We start from the raw sequence: 18,966 nt of genomic DNA, 5'->3' as shown, positions 1-18,966 counted from the left end.
CAGGATTTCTATCTCATTCATAGCGGGCGCCCTTGATGTGCGTATCGACTCAACGTCGTGTGCACACGCTGTCACTCTTCCCTCACGAATTTCATGGTACTTTGACTGTATCCTTGTCTAGTTCCCAAGACGCTCTTCCCAGAGCTCTTCGACCCCCTTGTCACGCAGCTCCGGCATCAGCCGCACCAGCACGAGCTCAAGTACCCCATAGACAAGGTGCTTGTTGCAGTACTCGTCGTCCAGCACCATGAGCAGCCCCTCCACCTCTTCAATCATCTTCTCCTCCTCGTCACCATCATCCTGACCGCCTTCTACCTGCATCTTCAGGCGGCCGCCAAGGTATACCTTCCCCACTGTGCGCGGCACGAGACCCCAGAGTGCGCTAGCGGCCCGACGACGAAGAGCGAGGAGCTCGGCGTGAGACTCGGGCGCCGCCAGTGTCGACTTACCAGGGACGTTGTTGGGGAACAGCACGCCTCGAATCATCCGGAGGAAGGTGGGCAGCTGAGAGGCGGAGAAGTGGGATCGAATGTGGTACGAGAGTAGCCTGGCAAGGATGTGTTATTAGCCATCAACCGTGAAAAAAAAAAAAAAAGTAAGACCTCCTGGATCTATGGGTGTGTGAGCAGGATTGTGGCCACTTGGCTGGTGTGTACGTTCACAAGACGGTCAAAGTCGGCAGGTTTTCGTCTGAACTTTGTGCTGGGTAGTGCACAAGCAGTTGGTTGACCCTTGCCTTCGAGCTTGGAGTAACACCGGGCATGAACCATGGGGATGCAGTGAGAAGAATTCCAGACACCTCAACACTGGCATCTCCTTGACTAGCGCCCGACGCCTCGCTTGAGACTTGCGCAAGCTCACCATGCCAAGAAGAGCGGAGGCAGCAAGCCAGCAACCGCAATGAGGGGCTTTTGTCCACGGGCAAGGCGATGAGAGGTCTTCGACAAGAACGATGCCGAGGATCATCGTCAATGACGCTAGTGCCCGCTCTGATCTGATCCTGGCAAGTGTCGCGACGGTTGGGGCGGCATCCTCTTTTCTGAAGCCGGTGAGAAGCGAGGGCGTGGGGGCGAGCGTCGAGAGTATGACCCTTGTCGACGTCGGCGCGTAATAGAGACGCGTTGCTGGACGATTGAGCCAACCCGGAGCCACATCGTCAAGCAATCAACGCCCAGAGCGGCTGCTGGGCTCTTCCATTGGCCAGGCGTGCCCAAGGCTAAGCGGATAACCGATGCCTGGGTTTCGTCGATTTGCACAATGGTGGAGGTGCTTAGAGCGACGCCCCCGTGTTGGACTATAAAGGGAAGAGAAGGATGAAAGGCTAGGCGAGACCCGTCCTCTAGGGACGGCGCGCGCAGGAGATCCGTCACTTTGTGGCTGCGCCGCTCTTGTCGATGTTCTGCTTCTTGATGCTCACTGGAGGCAGTCGAGGTCCGCTGACTCTACAGAGCTGCAAGGTGGTGTGACTTGCAGTGGTGCCCTCGGAGCGGCTGTGAAAGGACAGAGGAAGATGTTTGCTTACCTATCAAGAGGACCATCGAACCGTCCGACCTCACCGGGGCCTCTGATTGCTCCATACTGAGCCAGTGACAAGAAACCATTGAGCCATGGCATCCTCATAGGAAGCTGCAGAAGATTGCCTGCGCATGACCAGACGCTATAATCAAGAATCGGGATCCTCGTTGATGAATCTTGCGTTCCCTTCTTCCCCCGGGCAGTGGTCGGCGCTGACCGAGCTGGAAGAGACGATATCGAAGCGATCGTGCCCACGATTGAGCGAAAACTCGTGACAAAGAGGAGCGCTGCGTTCAGGAAGGCGAAGACGACCCCGTGAAGCGACCAACCACGGGCAGCCGTATCTACGCGATCAACTTCTGCACTTCCGCAGGTGTCTTGAGCTGTGCTGCCCTTCTTCCTCTCTTGGACGATCCGCGCCACGATGCAGATGGCTTCCCATAACATCCACGGCTGCGCTGCTTTCTTGGCAACAATATTACCGATGATGAGCTCCGAGAAAATTTGCCCGACTAGGGATGTCAAGCAGGGGTTCTCAAGGTCCTCCGTAGGCAGGAGCACTGTGAGCACGCCCTGTACGAGGAGCTGTCGGTATGCCGACTCGTTCTGTTCCTGCTCTGCGACGGTGGACTCGGGCTCGTTGTGCTGAGGGACGGGTTCCATGAATGGCAGCGGACAGAGCGAATGGTATACCTGCCGTGGCCTGGCTTCAATGGGCCCTGGCGACATTGGTGTGTGCGCAGTGCGGTAGGCTGGAGTATCAGTCAGTCAACCGACAGTCCCAACCTGAAGTCGAAGTCCTACCTGTGATATGCTTGTCCAGGAGATCCGGTAGTTCGTCCAGCAGCAGGCTCTCCAAGTCCACCTTTCGAAACCGTTGTTCCAGGGCCCTCGTGCAGTGTGCTACAGTGTGCACAATCTCCAAGATGAATGCTTCATCTGACGTGATGCGGCTGTACCATGTCTGCACAAAATCTCGTAGCATTATGGCCAGGAACGCGTACAGTTGTAGGTCGACATCGTTACGGCTCGTCAGAGGCGGGAGCAGCTCGTCGATAGGAGGCTGCGCATCACGGTTCTTGTCGCTGTGCTGGTGTGTGCAAAGCGTGCGACGGATCAGCGCTGCTGTCGCGCGATCCGAGAGAGGATCTGGCTGCGATTGACGAGAGCCATGCCGGTCCGTTGGCGGCGGGGCAGTCGATTTCGCCGTGTTGTTATTCGGACGTGGACCCTGGTTTGCTGGAGAGGGGGCGACGGCGACGGCGGCGGTCATGACCGGGTCGTGCGACGTGCCATGCGCAAGTTCATGGCCGTAGGAGAAGACACATGGGTTATCTGCCTAGTCTTAAGGGGGGAGGAGTGCCGTGGTCAGTCGTGAGATGCAAATGGTGAGGTTGTCGTGGAAAGGTTGACGTAGACAGAGGGAAGGAGGGTCTGGCTGCTGGCTGCACGTCTTGCAGCTGCCAACGCATCCATCCCGCGGTAGCCCCTGCCTGCCTGCCCCCAGCATACGTCAGGACGGGATCTATGAACGTACCTGCACATGCATTTTCTTTCACAGGCATCTTGCAACTCGCCCTGCTTCCTTTTCTGCTATTGTTTGAGTTGAGTTCTAGGGGAGGATGTAGCTTCATGGTACAAGTACTAACTAAGCTAGGTAAATACTACTACCCATGGAACGGTCCCACCGCAAAAGAGAAACTCGCTGCCACGAGACGTGTCTATACACTTTCTGCCCACAATGCAAATGATGGTACATATACTAGCAGTACATACAATACGGTTACATAGCATGAAATTTAAGCATCCTTGATCGTCGTCTCGTATCTACGCAGATTGTTAGCAAAGCTGTCAGCACATAACGTAGCATGGTACATACCTCTTGCCGCGGAATGCCCATACGCCCCAGTTACCACAGCTGACATCTTGGGGATCCATGTCGTTCAGATCCCAGCGTAGACTGCGGAAGATGTTCTCGCCCGGTTCCAGGAGCACGTCAAACTCGCCCTTGGACTTGTCGTTCACCCACTTGACATCTCTCTCGAGGTCGAACTGCGTGTAGCCAGTGCTGATGATGGGGACCTTGGTCTCCAACAACTGGGGGAGGGTATCTTCCCACTCGTGGCTACTGGCAGGATGCCCGAGGCCGGGGTGAAACAGGACAAAGCAATCAAAGTAGGGATCGTAGGGCGCGAAGTGACCCGTCTGGTGGATCGAGTGGTAGTAGTCGACAATCGTGCTGATCTTCATCTTGTGCGAGATGCGATCCTCGACAATGGCGCCAAAGGGATTGGACGCAGTCCGCTCCGGCAAGGGGAACTCGTCGTCACGGTTCGCCATACTCTCCGGTCCGATCATGATGAGGTGGATCTTTGCGTTGGGGAACAGATGCGCCAGCTGTACCCAAGCTGAGCGCGGAAGGGAAGACTCGGCGCGCGCGCCCAGGCAAAAGACACGCACCGCAGGCGGCTCTGGCTGCAACTGGTTCACACCTGGGCCTTTGCCGGACTTTGGTGGGTGGAGGTTGTACCTCAGGGCTGCAGTCAATGTTAGCAGTGCGACGAGTCTGTGTGTGCTGCTTCTACTCACCACTAAAGCTCTTGAGACCTTCTGTGGTCAGTCGCTCGCCTGCCTTGACCGTGTACGGGCTGAGCTCGTGCAAGATACTGCCGATGGTAATGGGATATGTCAGCAAGCGAGTGATCTGCCTCATGGAGCGGTCAGAGTTGACGGCATCAAATTCCCGAGTGTACATGAAGGTATCCCAGTTCGTCATGTTCACCATGGCCTCCTCCAGCTGGTTCTCGGGCAGCACGGCTTCGTGGAACACGCGGCCGGACCGAAGGTCATGGTCGTCCTCGTTGATTTGTCGGAGGGTGTCACAGATCTTCAAGTGGTTCTCATAATCATCCATCCAGTGCTCTTTGCTACAGTACATGGGGAAGCCGCAGTCGGGGCATTCGAAATCCACATGCGCCGGAGGGGCCGTACCGCCAGTCGCAACCTCATCTTCAGATTTGGGCGCCACAGTCGGGACCTTCGTATGCTGGTGGTCGGGATGCAGGCAGTACGCATTCTGTCTCATGAAAGCAGCCCGTTGGCGGAATTCGGGCACCGGCGAGTTCGAGAAGGGGTGGAAAAGATTGTCTTCCGTCAGCCTGGGATGCTGACCAGCATGCGGCGCTGATGCTGCAGCCTCGTTGTCTGCCTTTGAGGTCGACGTGAAAGCCCGTCTGGTCCCAGCAGACTCTTTATCACCGACACTGCCTCGGTTCGATTGGCACGCTGTCGACGAGTGCAGAGCTCGGATCGGAGAGTGAGTAGGCGAGATGAGCAATTTTGAGGCGCGGCGAGGGATCAATTGTTTGCGCATTGGCGCTGTGCAGCGGCCGCAGAGCGTTGAAGCTGCTTTGCGCAGGGAAGACTCCATGGTGACGGTATCTGGGAGGGTCGACGCAAGTCAAAGTCGTCGGAACCCAGAGCTCGCTTCGCACAGGCAAGACTCGAGAGAATCATGAATCAGTCTTGGAGATGCAAAAGCTCGACCCACACCACGCACTCCACCATGGACTGCGCTGGTTCAGGGTAGCCCAGACACGACCGCGTGGTCGGCCAAACCACCGCAACTTCGTTCCTCCGACGCCCGAAGACGATGCCAAAGATTTGAGCGCTGCCCTCGGTGCTTTCCAAGCTTCACGCGCAATTTTTCCCCAAGACCAACGAAAGTCTTCGCGACCCATTGCAACCCGCGTGGAACACAACTCGTGCCAGCTCGACGCCGCGCAGGCTCGACTGCGCCCATCAGTCAGCATGGCGACCACGTCGAATATGTTCCTGTATTCTCTCACGATCCAGCCTCCTTCCAATGTTGTCCACGCCGTACTGGGCCAGTTTGCGGGCACCAAGGAGCAGCTGATCATATCTGGCGCCGGGTCCAGACTCACATTATTGCGGCCGGACTCGTCCCAGGGCAAGGTTGTGACTGTCCTCTCGCACGATGTATTTGGCATCATTCGGTCGCTCGCGGCATTCAGGCTCGCGGGCAGCAACAAGGGTAAGTTTCATCCTCGCCGCGCATCTGAGAGTTCACTTAGTGATATTCAACAAGACCCGAACCAGTTGCGCGCGAAGAGCAGTCCGAGACTATGTGCTGACCTAGCGTCCCAGACTACCTGATCGTCGCCACCGACTCGGGCCGCATCACTATCATCGAGTATCAGCCGGGACCAAACCGCTTCCACCGCTTGCACCTGGAAACATATGGCAAGTCTGGCGTACGCAGGGTGATACCTGGCGAGTACCTGGCTTGCGACCCAAAGGGGCGCGCCTGTCTCGTCGCATCAGTGGAGAAGAACAAGCTTGTCTACGTGCTGAACCGCAACTCGCAGGCTGAGCTGACCATCTCCTCGCCCCTCGAGGCCCACAAACCCAATGTCCTCGTGATCGCCATGGTGGCTCTGGACGTGGGCTACGCCAATCCCGTATTTGCGGCTTTGGAGATTGACTATTCAGAAGTGGACCAGGATTCGACCGGTCAGGCGATGCAAGAGGTTGAGACGCAACTCGTGTACTACGAGCTCGACCTTGGGCTCAACCACGTCGTGCGAAAATGGTCGGAACCGGTCGATCCCACGGCGTCGCTTCTTTTCCAAGTGCCCGGCGGCAACGACGGCCCCAGCGGCGTGCTCGTCTGTGGCGAGGAGAACATCACATATCGTCACTCAAACCAAGAGGCCTTTCGCGTGCCGATACCTCGCCGCAAGGGTGCGACTGAGGACCCCTCGCGAAAACGTACAATTGTCTCGGGCGTCATGCACAAGCTGAAAGGCAGTGCGGGCGCATTCTTCTTCCTGCTCCAAACCGAAGATGGTGACTTGCTCAAGGTCACCATTGACATGGTGGAGGACGAGGATGGCAACCCGACAGGCGAAGTTCGCCGCCTCAAGGTCAAGTACTTTGACACCGTTCCTGTGGCGTCGAATCTGTGCATCTTGAAGAGTGGATTCCTCTACGTTGCAAGTCAATTCGGCAACTACGGCTTCTACCAGTTCGAGAAGCTAGGCGATGATGACGACGAGCTCGAATTCAGCAGCGATGATTATCCGACAGATCCTCATGCTTCGTACGAGCCAGCCTACTTTTACCCTCGGCCCGCGGAAAATCTGGCACTGGTTGAGAGCATACCGGCAATGAACCCTCTCACGGACTGCAAGGTCGCCAACGTGCTTGGCGAAGACGCGCCCCAAATTTTCACGGTGTGTGGCAGCGGTGCGCGCAGTACCTTCAGGATGCTCAAGCACGGTCTCGAAGTCAATGAGATTGTGGCCTCCGAGCTGCCCGGTGAACCGTCAGCGGTCTGGACATTAAAGCGCCATCGCGACGATCAGTACGATGCTTACATTGTGCTGTCGTTCTCCAACGGAACTCTAGTCTTAAGTATCGGTGAGACTGTCGAGGAGGTGAGCGACTCGGGCTTCCTGACGAGCGTCCCCACGCTCGCTGCACAGCTGCTCGGCGAAGATGGCCTTATCCAGGTGCATCCCAAGGGAATCCGCCACATTCGCAGCGGACACGTCAACGAGTGGGCAGCACCACAGCACCGCTCCATCGTGGCTGCGTCGACCAATGCAAATCAAGTGGCCATTGCACTCAGCTCGGGCGAGATTGTCTACTTTGAAATGGACTCTGACGGCTCGTTGGCCGAGTACGACGAAAAGAAGGAAATGTTTGGCACCGTCACCTGTCTGAGCTTGGGAGAGGTTCCCGAGGGCCGCCTGCGAAGTTCGTTCCTAGCCGTGGGTTGCGATGACTTAACAGTCCGTGTCCTCAGCCTCGATCCAGAGACGACCTTGGAGAACAAGTCGGTACAGGCCTTGACAGCAGCCCCAACGGCCTTGTCCATCATGGCCATGGAAGACTCGGCCTCGGGCGGCTCCACGCTCTACCTGCACATTGGCCTGCACTCGGGTGTCTACCTGCGGACTGTGCTAGACGAGGTCACCGGCGAGCTGACGGACACTCGACAGAAGTTCCTCGGTCCCAAGGGCGTCAAGCTTTTCCAAGTCACTGTGCAAGGGCAGACGTGCGTTCTGGCACTGAGTTCCCGGCCGTGGCTTGGATACTCTGATCCTATCACCAAGAACTTTGTGGTGACACCCCTCAACTACGTCGATCTCGGCTGGGGCTGGAACTTCAGCAGCGAGCAGTGCGAAGAGGGTGTCGTCGGCATCCAGGGTCAATCATTACGGTACGTTCTTCTTTGTTGTTTTGCTCTTGTTCATCGTGATGAGAAATGGGACCTACGCCTACGGGCAATGAGGCTTTACGCATATTACCAATTGTTCCTACTGAAGATGACCCTGTTTTTTTATTCTTACTGCATCCTCCTTAGGGGCAACTTGCTAACGAGTATTGCAGCATCTTCTCCATCGACCGACTAGGCGAGCCCCTAATACAGTCGTCCGTCCCTTTGACATACACACCCAAGAAGCTCGTAAAGCATCCCGAGCAGGCCTTTTTCTACACGATAGAGGCAGACAACAACATTCTCCCGCCTGATCTCAGAGCACAGCTCCTGGCAGATCCAGCTGCTGTGAACGGAGATGCCAAAGACCTGCCGCCAGAGGACTTTGGCTATCCGCGAGGCAACCGCCGGTGGGCGTCGTGTATCAGTGTCATCGATCCTGTGTCCGACACGCCGCAAGTTACGCAGACTATCCACCTCGAGAACAACGAGGCCGCAGTCAGCGTGGCCGTAGCGCCGTTTGCAAGTCAAGACGCGGAGCACTTTCTGATTGTCGGCACGGGCAAGGACATGGTCATGAACCCGCGCAGCTTTTCCGAGGGATATCTACACGTCTACCGGTTCGTGGAAGGCGGCAAGGAGCTCGAGTTCATCCACAAGACCAAGATGGACGAGCCCCCGCAAGTGCTATTACCGTTCCAGGGCAAGATCCTTGCTGGCGTGGGCAAGACGCTCAGGCTGTACGACCTTGGTCTGCGGCAGATGCTGCGCAAGGCCCAGGCCGAGGTTGTCCCTCAGCAAGTCGTGTCACTCAACACACAAGGTAATCGCATCATTGTCGGCGATGTTCAGCAAGGTATCACGTATGTGGTGTACAAGCCTGCCACTAATAAGCTCATCCCCTATGTCGACGACACGCTGTCCCGTTGGACCACGTGTTCGACAATGGTGGATTACGAGTCGGTGGCCGGCGGAGACAAATTCGGCAACATGTTCATTGTTCGCAGCCCACAAAAGGCCAGTGAGGAGGCGGACGAGGAGCAGACCGGTCTGCACCTCACCAACGCCCGCGAGTACTTGCACGGCACGTCCCACCGCCTGAACCTCATGTGTCATTTTTACACACAAGACATCCCCACCAGCATCACCAAGACAAGCCTTGTGGTCGGTGGGCAAGACATACTGCTGTGGAGTGGTATCATGGGGACCATTGGCGTCTTCATCCCGTTCGTCAGCCGCGAAGACACGGACTTCTTCCAGAGCCTCGAGCAGCACCTGCGAACAGAGGATCCGCCCCTGGCGGGACGCGACCACCTCATGTACAGAGGCTACTACGCGCCTGTCAAAGGCGTGATCGACGGCGACCTCTGTGAGAGATACACCCTGCTGCCCAACGACAAGAAGCAAATGATTGCCGGAGAGCTCGATCGCTCCGTCCGCGAGATTGAGCGTAAAATTTCGGTATGTACACCTCGTCCCAGTTTGAGGATGACTTTGACTGACGTTCGCCAGGACATCCGCACGAGGTCTGCCTTTTAATGATTGCTCTGTGAATGATGACTTTATCTGTACACTACTCGGACCTATATATCCAGGGGTGTTGGCGTCGAGCGTGGGGATCTATTTGTATGTACGACACGACACGACCCAGCCATCTAGGGCAGACGGCTGCTGTTCCAAGATTTTGTTCCATCTCTCTGTTTCCCCTTTTTTGCCGTCTTGCCGTGACCGGGGAACTGATGTTCCTTCTCCCACGCCTCGTCGACAAAGTAGGTCTCCATCGCCGCGGCGAGATTGTAGTCGGCTTGCTCCAGGTAGAGCAGCGCGACCTCGTACTTGGACACCTTGGTCGAGGTCATGAACCTCCGGATCTTGGCCTTCCTCCGCTCTTCGTCCTCGCCCTCAACCGGCCTCGGCGATAGGCTGACGCCGCCCTTGTAGTACGCGCCTGGGATGAGGACGGTCCGTCGGCCGAGGAGAAGATGATCTGAAGTCAAGTTGTTCGCGCGGCGGAGCGCGGACGCTGGGACGCCGTAGCGAAGAGACAGCGAGGAGACGGTGTCGTGGTTGTGGTTGAGGAAATGCAGCGTGTCTTCCGCGTCATCGGCATCCTTTTGCACCGCGGCGGCAGCGAGCGCGCCCTTCTCATCGTTCACATGGGCGGCCGTCGAGGGTGGTGCGTATGGTGGTGGCGCTGTGTCGTGTGATGACGCCTTGGGTGCTGAGGCTGCCTCATACGCAGGCGGATCCCTCAGGCCCTGGGGCAGCGCTGAGGGGCCGGATGATATTTGGCAATAAGGGCAGTACTCTGCAAATCTGCGATTCGACTGTATCTAGAGTCAGTTTCCGTAGTTCTCTCTCTGGCTTTGCGAGGTAGTAGAGGCGCGCGCACCTGGATACACTTGCCACAGATGACCCGCGCGCAGCAGGCTACCCTGCGGTCATCGGGTAGGGGCTTCTCAGAGTAGGCGGGAGCTGCGGATAGGAGACTGGCGCACGTTGAGCACGCCTCCATGGATTCAAGGTGGCCCATGGTCTGGTGGTGATTTCAAGGTGTTCGGGTTTCTGTGTTGTAGGAAGACGCTTATAGCGACAAAGCGACTGTTGTTGAGCATGTGAGGATGTACCTTATTCGTCGTGATGATTGATTGGACAGAGCGGACCCATGACGCCACCACCCCGATGGATAATGTTGTCGTCTCATTGAGTTGAAGCTGCACACAGCCAGACAAACATGAATCGGAATCTTTTCGCACAAGGAACGGGTGGCATGATACCCAGCTAGGTTGTTGGGGTCTTATCAGAGACTCGAACCATGGTCTGAGATCCTCTTCACGATGGCCTCCCTCAGCCCTTCGACAGAGTCCACCATCTCGACGGCATACTTTGCGCACACAACCTGCATGTTGGCCCTTTTCCAGAACCCCTCGGGACAGACGACAATCGCCTTGCCCGGGTTACAAGCGCAGAGCCCAAACTCTATCAGACTGATGGGCGCCTGGGCGCCTGGGTGGAAGTGGACGACGACAATGTTGGCCTTATCCTGCTTCTCCAGCTCCCATTCGACCTGCTCGCGGAACGGCGCAAAGTTCACGTCTTCACGCCAGGTGCTGTCCCAGTCGGCGCGGTAGGGATTGTAGATGGTGACAGGCAGATCGGAGAGGGAGTTCGAGAGGTCTTCCCGCCAGTCGGTCTCGTCGACCTTACTCGTGGTGCCGGCAAGGAAGATGGACTTGACGCCGCGAGGTGCTTCGCTCGAGGGAGCGTAGATGACCTGATGCTGCGACGCAGCCATAATCGTAGACGAGAGCGGACGTTTCGCGAAGGTTTGTAAGAAATGAGACGCGCAGAAAAGGGTGAGCAAGTCGAGTTTGGAGCATGGGCAGTTCAGATATCTGGCTCGGTGAGAGCTAGTGGTTTGGCCCAACCTTGGTGTTGAGAACATCACTTCAGGCTCCAGTCCGTGGCCCAGCTGCCTGAGCTCAAGCTCAGGCTCACAACTCCGCACCCACACCATCATCACGGTAAGTCGAGGCGTGTCTCAAGGCCGGATTGGACCAGCAGCAGCAAAGTGCAAAAACACACCATCCTTGCTGCATTCGCAGATGCCTTGTCACCTCCTCAGCGAGACTTGTACTTCCACAATCGCGACCATCAGCTGAAGTACTCCCAGGATGTTGGCGAATCCTCCAACCAGAACCACAGCCCAGAATGTGTATCATTGCAAGGGATTCCGCCTGTCGCGCCATAGATCGGTCAGCTTGCTGGGCCTCTGCCGTATGTTGAACTGCTGCAGCCTGATGAGTCGCCTCCCGAACCGAGGGAAGTCGTCTCGGGCGCTGGACACATCGCTCTGCTGCAGATACCCTTCCATCGTACAGCACGTCATTGGCCACACCTCTGGCGGATAGCCCTGAAGGACGCCGTCGTACGACTTCCACCAGAGCCTGCCGTGCTCGTAGTGGCGCTCGCAGAGGTCCGAGAGCATTGTGTCGACAGTTTTGGTCGGTGAAAGCCCTGCCTACTAAGACAGTCCATCGTGCACGGAGGAGGACCTCTTCGCCAAGCAATAGACGACGGCGACCAAGTCTATCTTGCAGCGCATGGAACCCCATGATCGCAGAACGATTAGAAGCTTCCGGACATATCAGGACGTGCGTGAGGACTTCATCGTCGCACAAGATGAAGAGCCACCAGAGGCTGCCCTCCAGGAACTGGCTATGCTAGAACCACGACTCGGCGACATGAACAATTTCAGCGACTTCTTCGCCGCCCAACTCTGTGCGATGCTAGATCCAAGCATGTTTTGGGGCTTGCTCAGCTTGCTGATCTCGGTAAGAGCCAGTAATTTATGGCGGCAAGCACGTTGACTAAATGGACGCAGCTAGTCGTGCAACATGGTGAGCCCATGCGGAACGTGTCCAAGATGCTCAGGAAGTTCGCCAGAGATTGCCATGACTTCCTGCTCCATTACTAGCAGAGCTCAAATGCTACTAGGGAAGACAAGAAATCATGTTTTGATATGTTCCTGAACATGACGACCTTCTTCGCCGACCTTGTGCAGCTTGTATGCCGGTGTGACGATGACCTATCGGAAACTGATTCCGCTCATGGTGAAATTCGACTTTCGAGACGAGGCATGAGTCGCCGCTCTCGCCAGGATCGATTGATTGATTTGTCGCTTAAGGCCGCCAGCACCCCGTATGGTCCGAAATCAATGACAAGTTCAACACAGCTGTGCGCGATATCGAGGATACGCTGGTCCGCATGGATAGGTCGCAGCCATATACCAGAGGCAGTATCAGGGTGATATGGCCTCCTGGCTGTCTTACCTCTCTTTCTCGCCTCGCGCGTCCCAGGATACAGCCCAGCTCCCTTGCTTCGTGCTTCCTACAAGACAGACAACCCGATTCTTTAATCGAGATGAGGTGATTGAGAAGATCGAGCAACACCTCGGCAACCGAGAATCTACCTCTTCGCTACGCGCGCTGGCTCTCTACGGTATGGGCGGTGTCGGCAAAAGTCATGTCGCCATGAAGTATCTAGAGAATAGAAGAGCGGCAAAAGACATTGATGCCATCTTCTGAGTCAACGCTGAAACCCCAATCTCGATTCAGCAGAGCGCAACAGACATTGCCCTCCGGCTGAAGCTGCCTGACACCGGGCCAGCGACGCACGATGAGAATCGAATGATTCTCAAAGGATGGCTGTAACAGACTTGTACGTTCCAGGTAAACGAGCCACGATAGCTCATGTCTGACAACTACCCCGTGGCAGAGTGCAGATGGCTGATTATCTACTACAATGTGAAAGCCGCCGAACTTCTTCGAAACTACTGGCCGTTGTCTGGCAGTAAAGGCCAAGTCCTCATCACCACGAGGAATCACTCCCTCAGTTTTGACCCTGCAGACATTGGCATCGAGATCCTCCCGTGGGACACAGACACTTGCTCCAAGTTTCTTCTACATCTCCTGGCAGGACAAATCAGTGCTAGATTCCTGGCAAATGAGACCAAGTCGGCATGCAGCCTCGCAGAGAGACTGAGCGGGCATGCGTTGGCGCTCTCCAACATGTGCGGCCTCATTCATCGTCGCTCCTGGTCCATCTCGGAGCTTGTAGAGAGATCTACGATCGATCGAGAGACTTCAAAGATGGCCTCGAAGTTGGTTGGCAGCTATCTTTCGAAGGCCTTCGGCCCGAGTGCGTCGCGCTGCTATCGACTCTCTCGTTTTGCGCGCCAAACAATATTCCACAGTCGCTGTTCGAGTTTGACGAAGACACAGAGGGCCTCACAGGTGACACGGCCTGGTATCTTGACGTCGATCGTGAAGGCGCCTCTCTACCTTTCGGGTACCCCATGCTTACCGTGAGAAGCCCTAGGCTGAGCTCGAGCACGGGGGAGCTCTTGACGCTTGCCTTGATCAAGAAAGGCAGATATGCCCGCGAGTTCTCCGTCCACAGCCTCATCGTTTCCCAGTTTCACCGCTTCCTGAAGCCGGAGGATCGCCAGAAGGCATTCTTCGAAGCTTCTATTTTAATGTACAACGTCTTCCCCAAGAAACCCAAGCAAGCAGGCGCTACCCGGGCGAATTTCTACAACGTCTGGGACAAGTGCCAGCTCCTGCTTCAGCATCTGTTACAGCTCAGGACGAGCTTCGTCAAAGAGCGCAAGTGGAACTCTTCATTCTCTGCTTGCAGAGAGACTTGCGAGCTATGGGTTCAGTGTCAACGGTGAGTCGATCCCAGCATCCTTGGATGTTGCCGTGTTCTCTGGTACGCGAATAATTAATGTCACAACTAGCTTTCTCCTCGAAACCCAGAACTGGCGAGAACTCGAAGAACTCGTATCCGTCAATAAGATCGCCATGTCAACCCTTCCAGACCCAAGCAAGGAGATATAATATTTGCTGTCCTCGACCGAGATCCACGTGGCGACCATGTGGGCGTTCCGAGCTCGATTCAAACTGGCCCTCGAGAGCCTGCAGACGGCACATGGTCTCAAGCTGCCCGAGTCTCCCATCGAGCTCCAGAACCTTTGCTGGATGGAAGATAAAATGGCTTCCATCTATGGGTATCTGGGGGATCACAAGATGGGGCTAGAGTGGATCGAGCGTAGCCTCGAGACGTGGAGGCGATGGTCAGAGTCCACGGGCGCTGCACTCGCCTGTCCTCCGCTTCTCAAGCTGACACACGGGCGGATTCTAGCCCACGGTGGATGGCTCGACGAGGCCAGGTTTCAGCTGACTGAGGCAATAGACGGGCTGCTGTCCGCGAAGCCGTTGGTCTGGGCACCAACAGCAAGGTGCGTCTAGTCATGCATAGAGCATATTGGAGACTAATTGCCCACAGTTGCAAGTTCGCCTTGGGGAGACTGCTCATGTTCGAGAAGAAGTATGATGCGGCGGCAAGGATGATGCTGCTCGAGAGCCAGTCCATGTGGCTACAAGGAGATAAGTCTCGCGCATTGGATGTTAACGGCATAGTCGTGTACCAGCTGGGCTGCTGCGCCCTGCTCAGGGGAGACGTTGATTCTGCAGTATGAGTTGTGAAAGCTTCGTCAAACTACATCGCTTGCTGACTGCGTGCAGCAACCATCTCCGAGAGGCTGTAGTGATCAGCTCTGTCCACAAAGATACGCATCCTGAAAAATATGCACGGTGCCTCTTAAGGTCTTCGAGGCACTGCGTGCGAGCCCTGGGACAGAGGCAGAAGCGGACCAGAAGCTTGCAGAAGCGAGAGAGCTATATTTCAACATTGTTGGCGGGATAGCGACCACTGCAGTTGCGTTGACTGAGAATGATTTCAAGAGTCTCGTGCATTTGAGGCAACGTTGGTAACTTTTTCTCAGTATGTCAGGGCCATCCGCGCTGGCATATGTGAGTAACACTTCCATGTGGTCACAAGTAAGTCCTTTGCTCGTCCATGACGGGACAATATTCGTCTTTCACACAAGGGACACGCAATTTTGCAACAGCAGAACGTACCGTTCGTATTAAAAAGAATCCCAGTGCTGTTGTAGTGAAGAGACAAAAAGATTCAATCGTGGAAGCAAAAGAGATGGTCCGTAGCGGGGTCGAACCGCTGACCTTCGCATTACTTAACACATTGATCATGTATTAGTACGACGCTCTAACCAACTGAGCTAACAGACCAGTTGCTATGAGAATAATCCATAATAATTATTATTATATTCCTGATACAGTAGCTGGTTCCTTAACAGACTGCCGTAGCCGCTGTTTTGTGTCTACTACTACTGCACTCCTACCCCTTACAGGCTGCTCGTTGCCATATGTGGACAGAAGAATACGCCCGGGTCCAATTTTTCACTTGACTTTGAGGCCGGAGTGTTTTATTGTCGCTGTCACATGGCACTTTGTCAAGGACGTGACACACATGCTGCCCTAATAAGCTGGATGTTGACATCAGGGGCTTCATGCATGTTCGACTCGAGCTGCAACCGAACGTTCAGCACCAACTACGGCACTACCATTGAGGATCAGGTACGTTTTCGGTCTCACTTCAGAGCTTCGCAACAGCTCCCAAGCTGGGCACTGCTCGCTTGTCCAAAGATACAAGTTGAATTATCTCGAGAGACCCTATGCACCTACAGTCGTATGCTTGACCAAGATATGCAAGTCTTCCTAGTTCAATTCAAGTATTCCGTGACTTGGGTCCGCTCAAATCTTGATCAATTGAGCCCACCCGACCACCGTTAGGTGAACGCGTCACTGTAGCCCTGAACGAGACTGTGGAAGTAGCCGTAGCAAATGCATAAGGTATTGTTGATGCTACAAGCCATGGCGTATGGGGGTTCATACATATTGTATAAAAGATTTAAATATGCAACCAATTGATGATTGTTTTCTTCAGTGAGCTGACTCTGAGTGTGTGCAGTGAAGCTTGCAGATTAGCACGTGTGTCGTGTGGCGCAACTAAGAAGAGCTTCAGGGTCTTCGTTGTGTTGCGGTCAACAAAACATTACTTTGGTTAGATTCGTCTTCAGGGAGCACAACTGCCTCTTTTCGTTTATACAGTAGATATGATTTGACAATGTAGGACAGGAACTGAGGCAAAAACTGCTGTAGTGTCTGATGCTCAACTATGCGAACTGGCAGCATGAGGAGCCGGGTGCTCTTCAACACAGTAATTCCGTAATCTTGCGAAAATGTCGTTACCAGTGGCCACAGCGCGCAAAAAAAAACAAAAAAAGGAGTCTCCTAGTCAGTCAAACTCGAAGACGAGCCAAGAGCACTTTCATGCCTACTGAGGTTGTCCCTCTTTTCGAGGCACTACTGATTCAGGCTGCCGCAGACTCCCTAAGCTTGTCGGTGCGACGAAGTGAGAATTGCATCAACAACCAACCTCAGACCATCTAACAGAAATTCACATCAGCTGAAACTACTCAAAAGGAACCCAGAAGACATATCGTGTGGCAGAATCGCTTCCGGGCGTGGCTGGAGTCACAGACAGACACCTTCATTGCGATAGAAATTAGGGCTCTGCAAAATTACCGATCTTATTGTTCTTTACGAGAGCGGATTCACAATCACCTGGGTCTGTTAGCTCAGTTGGTTAGAGCGTCGTACTAATACGTTATCAACGTATCAAGTAATGCGAAGGTCAGCGGTTCGACCCCGCTACGGACCATTCTTTTTGCGTGCATCTCGATACTCACTCCTTCATTTAGACCAGTTAAGGACACATATCATCCTTTTGCCTGCTCCTACGTTCACGGTGTCGTCGCGCCGGTAGATGTCACGCGACACCTGGAATCATGGGATTGGGTAGAGAGTTGCAGAGCGAGCCCTCAGCTGCCCTCGAGTCTTTGCAACACCAACTGCTTTCTGGCGAACATTTATTATTATAGGTCGAAGTGTCACACTTCTGGGGAGCTAGTGTCCGTAATTGTCTGCGTGTCCCAATCAGCCCAATTGAATTACCCTGGGTTGTTCTGGGATAGACTGTTCGTCAACCAGGTGAATGATTTCAGATGTTCCATACGATCAACTAAGCACAGTCATCGCTGCAACGAGATGACGCACAAAACTCGGAGAACAGCGTAGAGAAAATCCGATAGTGGTGCCCGTGGACGGCTCTCCTTGGGTGAGGGTTCTAGGTAAGCCTAAACCGCTACCATCGATCAATGGTACGATCCTGATTTTCTGGTTGTGGTCTTCCAACTTGACAGAAAACAATAGAAGCGAAATAGACGGGAATAAACCAGGATGCGAGTGTAAAAACAATAGTCACCAGACGCATCGTCTCAGGATTTGCTGATCATTTCGCGCGCGTCGATTCCTGCATGTCGAGGCTCAAGCAGCACGTGCCAGCGCGTGGAGGGATGCGCGGCGTTGTCCATCGCCGAACCGATTCTACTTCACGCCGTAAACTCAATTACATGTTGCCCAAAAGACCTTACATCGCAACCGACTAATAATCTCTATTGTGCATTTCTCGACACCCCGCATCGCTGCCATGAGTAAGCCTCTAGCATTCGGCTTCAATGCCGCGAAAAAGACGTCTTCAAAGGCTGCGCCCCCCAAGCGAAAACCCATGTTTGGCGGCGACGATGATTCGGACAATGAACTACAATCTGCGGGCGGCGTCACAACACAAGCTCTAGACGGAGACCTTGACGACTTTGTGACCACCAGTCGCGAAGATGTCACTCAAGATGCGCGCAAATCGGCCAAGGGCAAAAAAGGACCACCGTCGCAACCGCCGAAATTCAAGTCAAAGACTCAACAACCCAGCACCATGTTCGGCGATCTGTCGAGCAGTCTGACGTCGCGCAAAAATGCCGAGGCAGCAGCCGACCTCGACTCCAGCGTCTACGAATACGACAAAGTCTACGAATCTCTCAAACCGAAGAAGCACACCACCAAAGAAGATAAGGAAAGGAAGCCAAAGTACATGCGCGGGCTCATGGAGGCGGCCGACGTGCGCAAGAGAGACCAGCTGATTGCGGAGGAGAAGAAGATTGCGCGCGAACGAGAAGAAGAAGGCGACGAATATGCCGACAAGGAGAAATTTGTGACGGAGGCCTACAAGCGCCAGCAAGAGGAGAACAAGAAGTTGCAGGAGGAGGAGAAACGGAAGGAAGAAGAGGAGGCCAAGAAGAACCAGGCTGGCGGAATGTCGGGCTTCTACAAGAATCTCCTGAACAAGACTGAGGAAAGGCACTCGGAAGCAGTCAAAGCCGCAGAAGAAATGGGTAAGGATGGCTCCGCAGCGGTCCAGGACGACGAGGACACGGAGGACGCTCGGGAAGAAGCCAAACGCCTTGAAGCACTTAAGGAGAAAGGCGCTGATATCGCCGTGAACGAGGATGGCCAGGTGGTCGACAAGCGACAACTGCTCAAGGGAGGCCTGAACCTGGGTGCCAAGAAGACATCAGCACCGTCCAAGGAGGATCTCCCAGCAGAGAGGCAACGGCCAGCCATGACAGAGCACCAGATAGGCAACCGGCAGGCGAGGCGAGAGCGGCAGTCACGGATGCTGGCTGAACAATTGGAAGCGTCGATGAAGCGCTCCCGAGCAGAAGCCGAGGCGCAACAGGAAGAAGTCGAAAGGGCAGCGAAGAGTCGCAAGACCGAGGGCGACATCTCCAGCGCAAAGGAGAGGTACCTCGCCAGAAAGCGCGCAGCCGAAGAGGCCAAGAAGTCAGGGGATAGCACTGCATAGATATGATACCCAACGGATGAATA

The 18,966-nt window shown here is 54.9% G+C and overlaps 9 protein-coding genes across 9 annotated transcripts; 4 read left to right on the top strand and 5 right to left on the bottom strand.

Moving 5' to 3' along the window:
* Window positions 1–117: 117 nt before the first annotated feature.
* Window positions 118–2,788, bottom strand: J7T54_001714 (uncharacterized protein; the record flags this gene model as incomplete). Its single annotated transcript, XM_051503740.1, has 5 exons — window positions 118–547; window positions 1,371–1,416; window positions 1,523–1,578; window positions 1,733–2,267; window positions 2,320–2,788. The coding sequence occupies 5 exons, from the start codon at window positions 2,786–2,788 to the stop codon at window positions 118–120; spliced, it is 1,536 nt and encodes a 511-aa protein (XP_051364694.1).
* Window positions 2,789–3,314: 526 nt separating this feature from the next.
* On the bottom strand, window positions 3,315–4,945 carry J7T54_001713 (uncharacterized protein; the record flags this gene model as incomplete). The annotated part of the gene is made up of 3 exons (XM_051503739.1): window positions 3,315–3,342; window positions 3,395–4,052; window positions 4,105–4,945. The coding sequence occupies 3 exons, from the start codon at window positions 4,943–4,945 to the stop codon at window positions 3,315–3,317; spliced, it is 1,527 nt and encodes a 508-aa protein (XP_051364693.1).
* Window positions 4,946–5,046: 101 nt separating this feature from the next.
* Window positions 5,047–9,298, top strand: J7T54_001712 (Pre-mRNA-splicing factor-like protein; the record flags this gene model as incomplete). The annotated part of the gene is made up of 4 exons (XM_051503738.1): window positions 5,047–5,569; window positions 5,683–7,762; window positions 7,933–9,220; window positions 9,272–9,298. The coding sequence occupies 4 exons, from the start codon at window positions 5,047–5,049 to the stop codon at window positions 9,296–9,298; spliced, it is 3,918 nt and encodes a 1,305-aa protein (XP_051364692.1).
* A 116-nt stretch (window positions 9,299–9,414) lies between these two features.
* J7T54_001711 (uncharacterized protein) lies at window positions 9,415–10,292 on the bottom strand (the record flags this gene model as incomplete). Its single annotated transcript, XM_051503737.1, has 2 exons — window positions 9,415–10,086; window positions 10,152–10,292. The coding sequence occupies 2 exons, from the start codon at window positions 10,290–10,292 to the stop codon at window positions 9,415–9,417; spliced, it is 813 nt and encodes a 270-aa protein (XP_051364691.1).
* Window positions 10,293–10,559: 267 nt separating this feature from the next.
* On the bottom strand, window positions 10,560–11,054 carry J7T54_001710 (uncharacterized protein; the record flags this gene model as incomplete). Its single annotated transcript, XM_051503736.1, has 1 exon — window positions 10,560–11,054. One exon carries the CDS (start codon window positions 11,052–11,054, stop codon window positions 10,560–10,562), a length of 495 nt encoding a protein of 164 aa, XP_051364690.1.
* A 423-nt stretch (window positions 11,055–11,477) lies between these two features.
* On the bottom strand, window positions 11,478–11,747 carry J7T54_001709 (uncharacterized protein; the record flags this gene model as incomplete). The annotated part of the gene is made up of 1 exon (XM_051503735.1): window positions 11,478–11,747. The coding sequence occupies one exon, from the start codon at window positions 11,745–11,747 to the stop codon at window positions 11,478–11,480; it is 270 nt and encodes an 89-aa protein (XP_051364689.1).
* A 115-nt stretch (window positions 11,748–11,862) lies between these two features.
* On the top strand, window positions 11,863–13,994 carry J7T54_001708 (uncharacterized protein; the record flags this gene model as incomplete). Its single annotated transcript, XM_051503734.1, has 6 exons — window positions 11,863–12,093; window positions 12,144–12,159; window positions 12,495–12,565; window positions 12,661–12,760; window positions 13,037–13,459; window positions 13,555–13,994. The coding sequence occupies 6 exons, from the start codon at window positions 11,863–11,865 to the stop codon at window positions 13,992–13,994; spliced, it is 1,281 nt and encodes a 426-aa protein (XP_051364688.1).
* Window positions 13,995–14,196: 202 nt separating this feature from the next.
* On the top strand, window positions 14,197–14,801 carry J7T54_001707 (uncharacterized protein; the record flags this gene model as incomplete). The annotated part of the gene is made up of 2 exons (XM_051503733.1): window positions 14,197–14,561; window positions 14,609–14,801. 2 exons carry the CDS (start codon window positions 14,197–14,199, stop codon window positions 14,799–14,801), a joined length of 558 nt encoding a protein of 185 aa, XP_051364687.1.
* Window positions 14,802–17,734: 2,933 nt separating this feature from the next.
* On the top strand, window positions 17,735–18,943 carry J7T54_001706 (uncharacterized protein; the record flags this gene model as incomplete). Its single annotated transcript, XM_051503732.1, has 1 exon — window positions 17,735–18,943. One exon carries the CDS (start codon window positions 17,735–17,737, stop codon window positions 18,941–18,943), a length of 1,209 nt encoding a protein of 402 aa, XP_051364686.1.
* Between the last annotated feature and the right edge of the window lie 23 nt (window positions 18,944–18,966).

This window comes from Emericellopsis cladophorae (genome assembly GCF_022114955.1).
Source record: "Emericellopsis cladophorae strain MUM 19.33 chromosome Unknown NODE_6_length_900724_cov_123_231613, whole genome shotgun sequence".
NCBI lineage: Eukaryota > Fungi > Ascomycota > Sordariomycetes > Hypocreales > Bionectriaceae > Emericellopsis > Emericellopsis cladophorae.
Note: the sequence above shows the minus strand (reverse complement) of the source record. Positions and strands in the feature narration are given on the sequence as shown.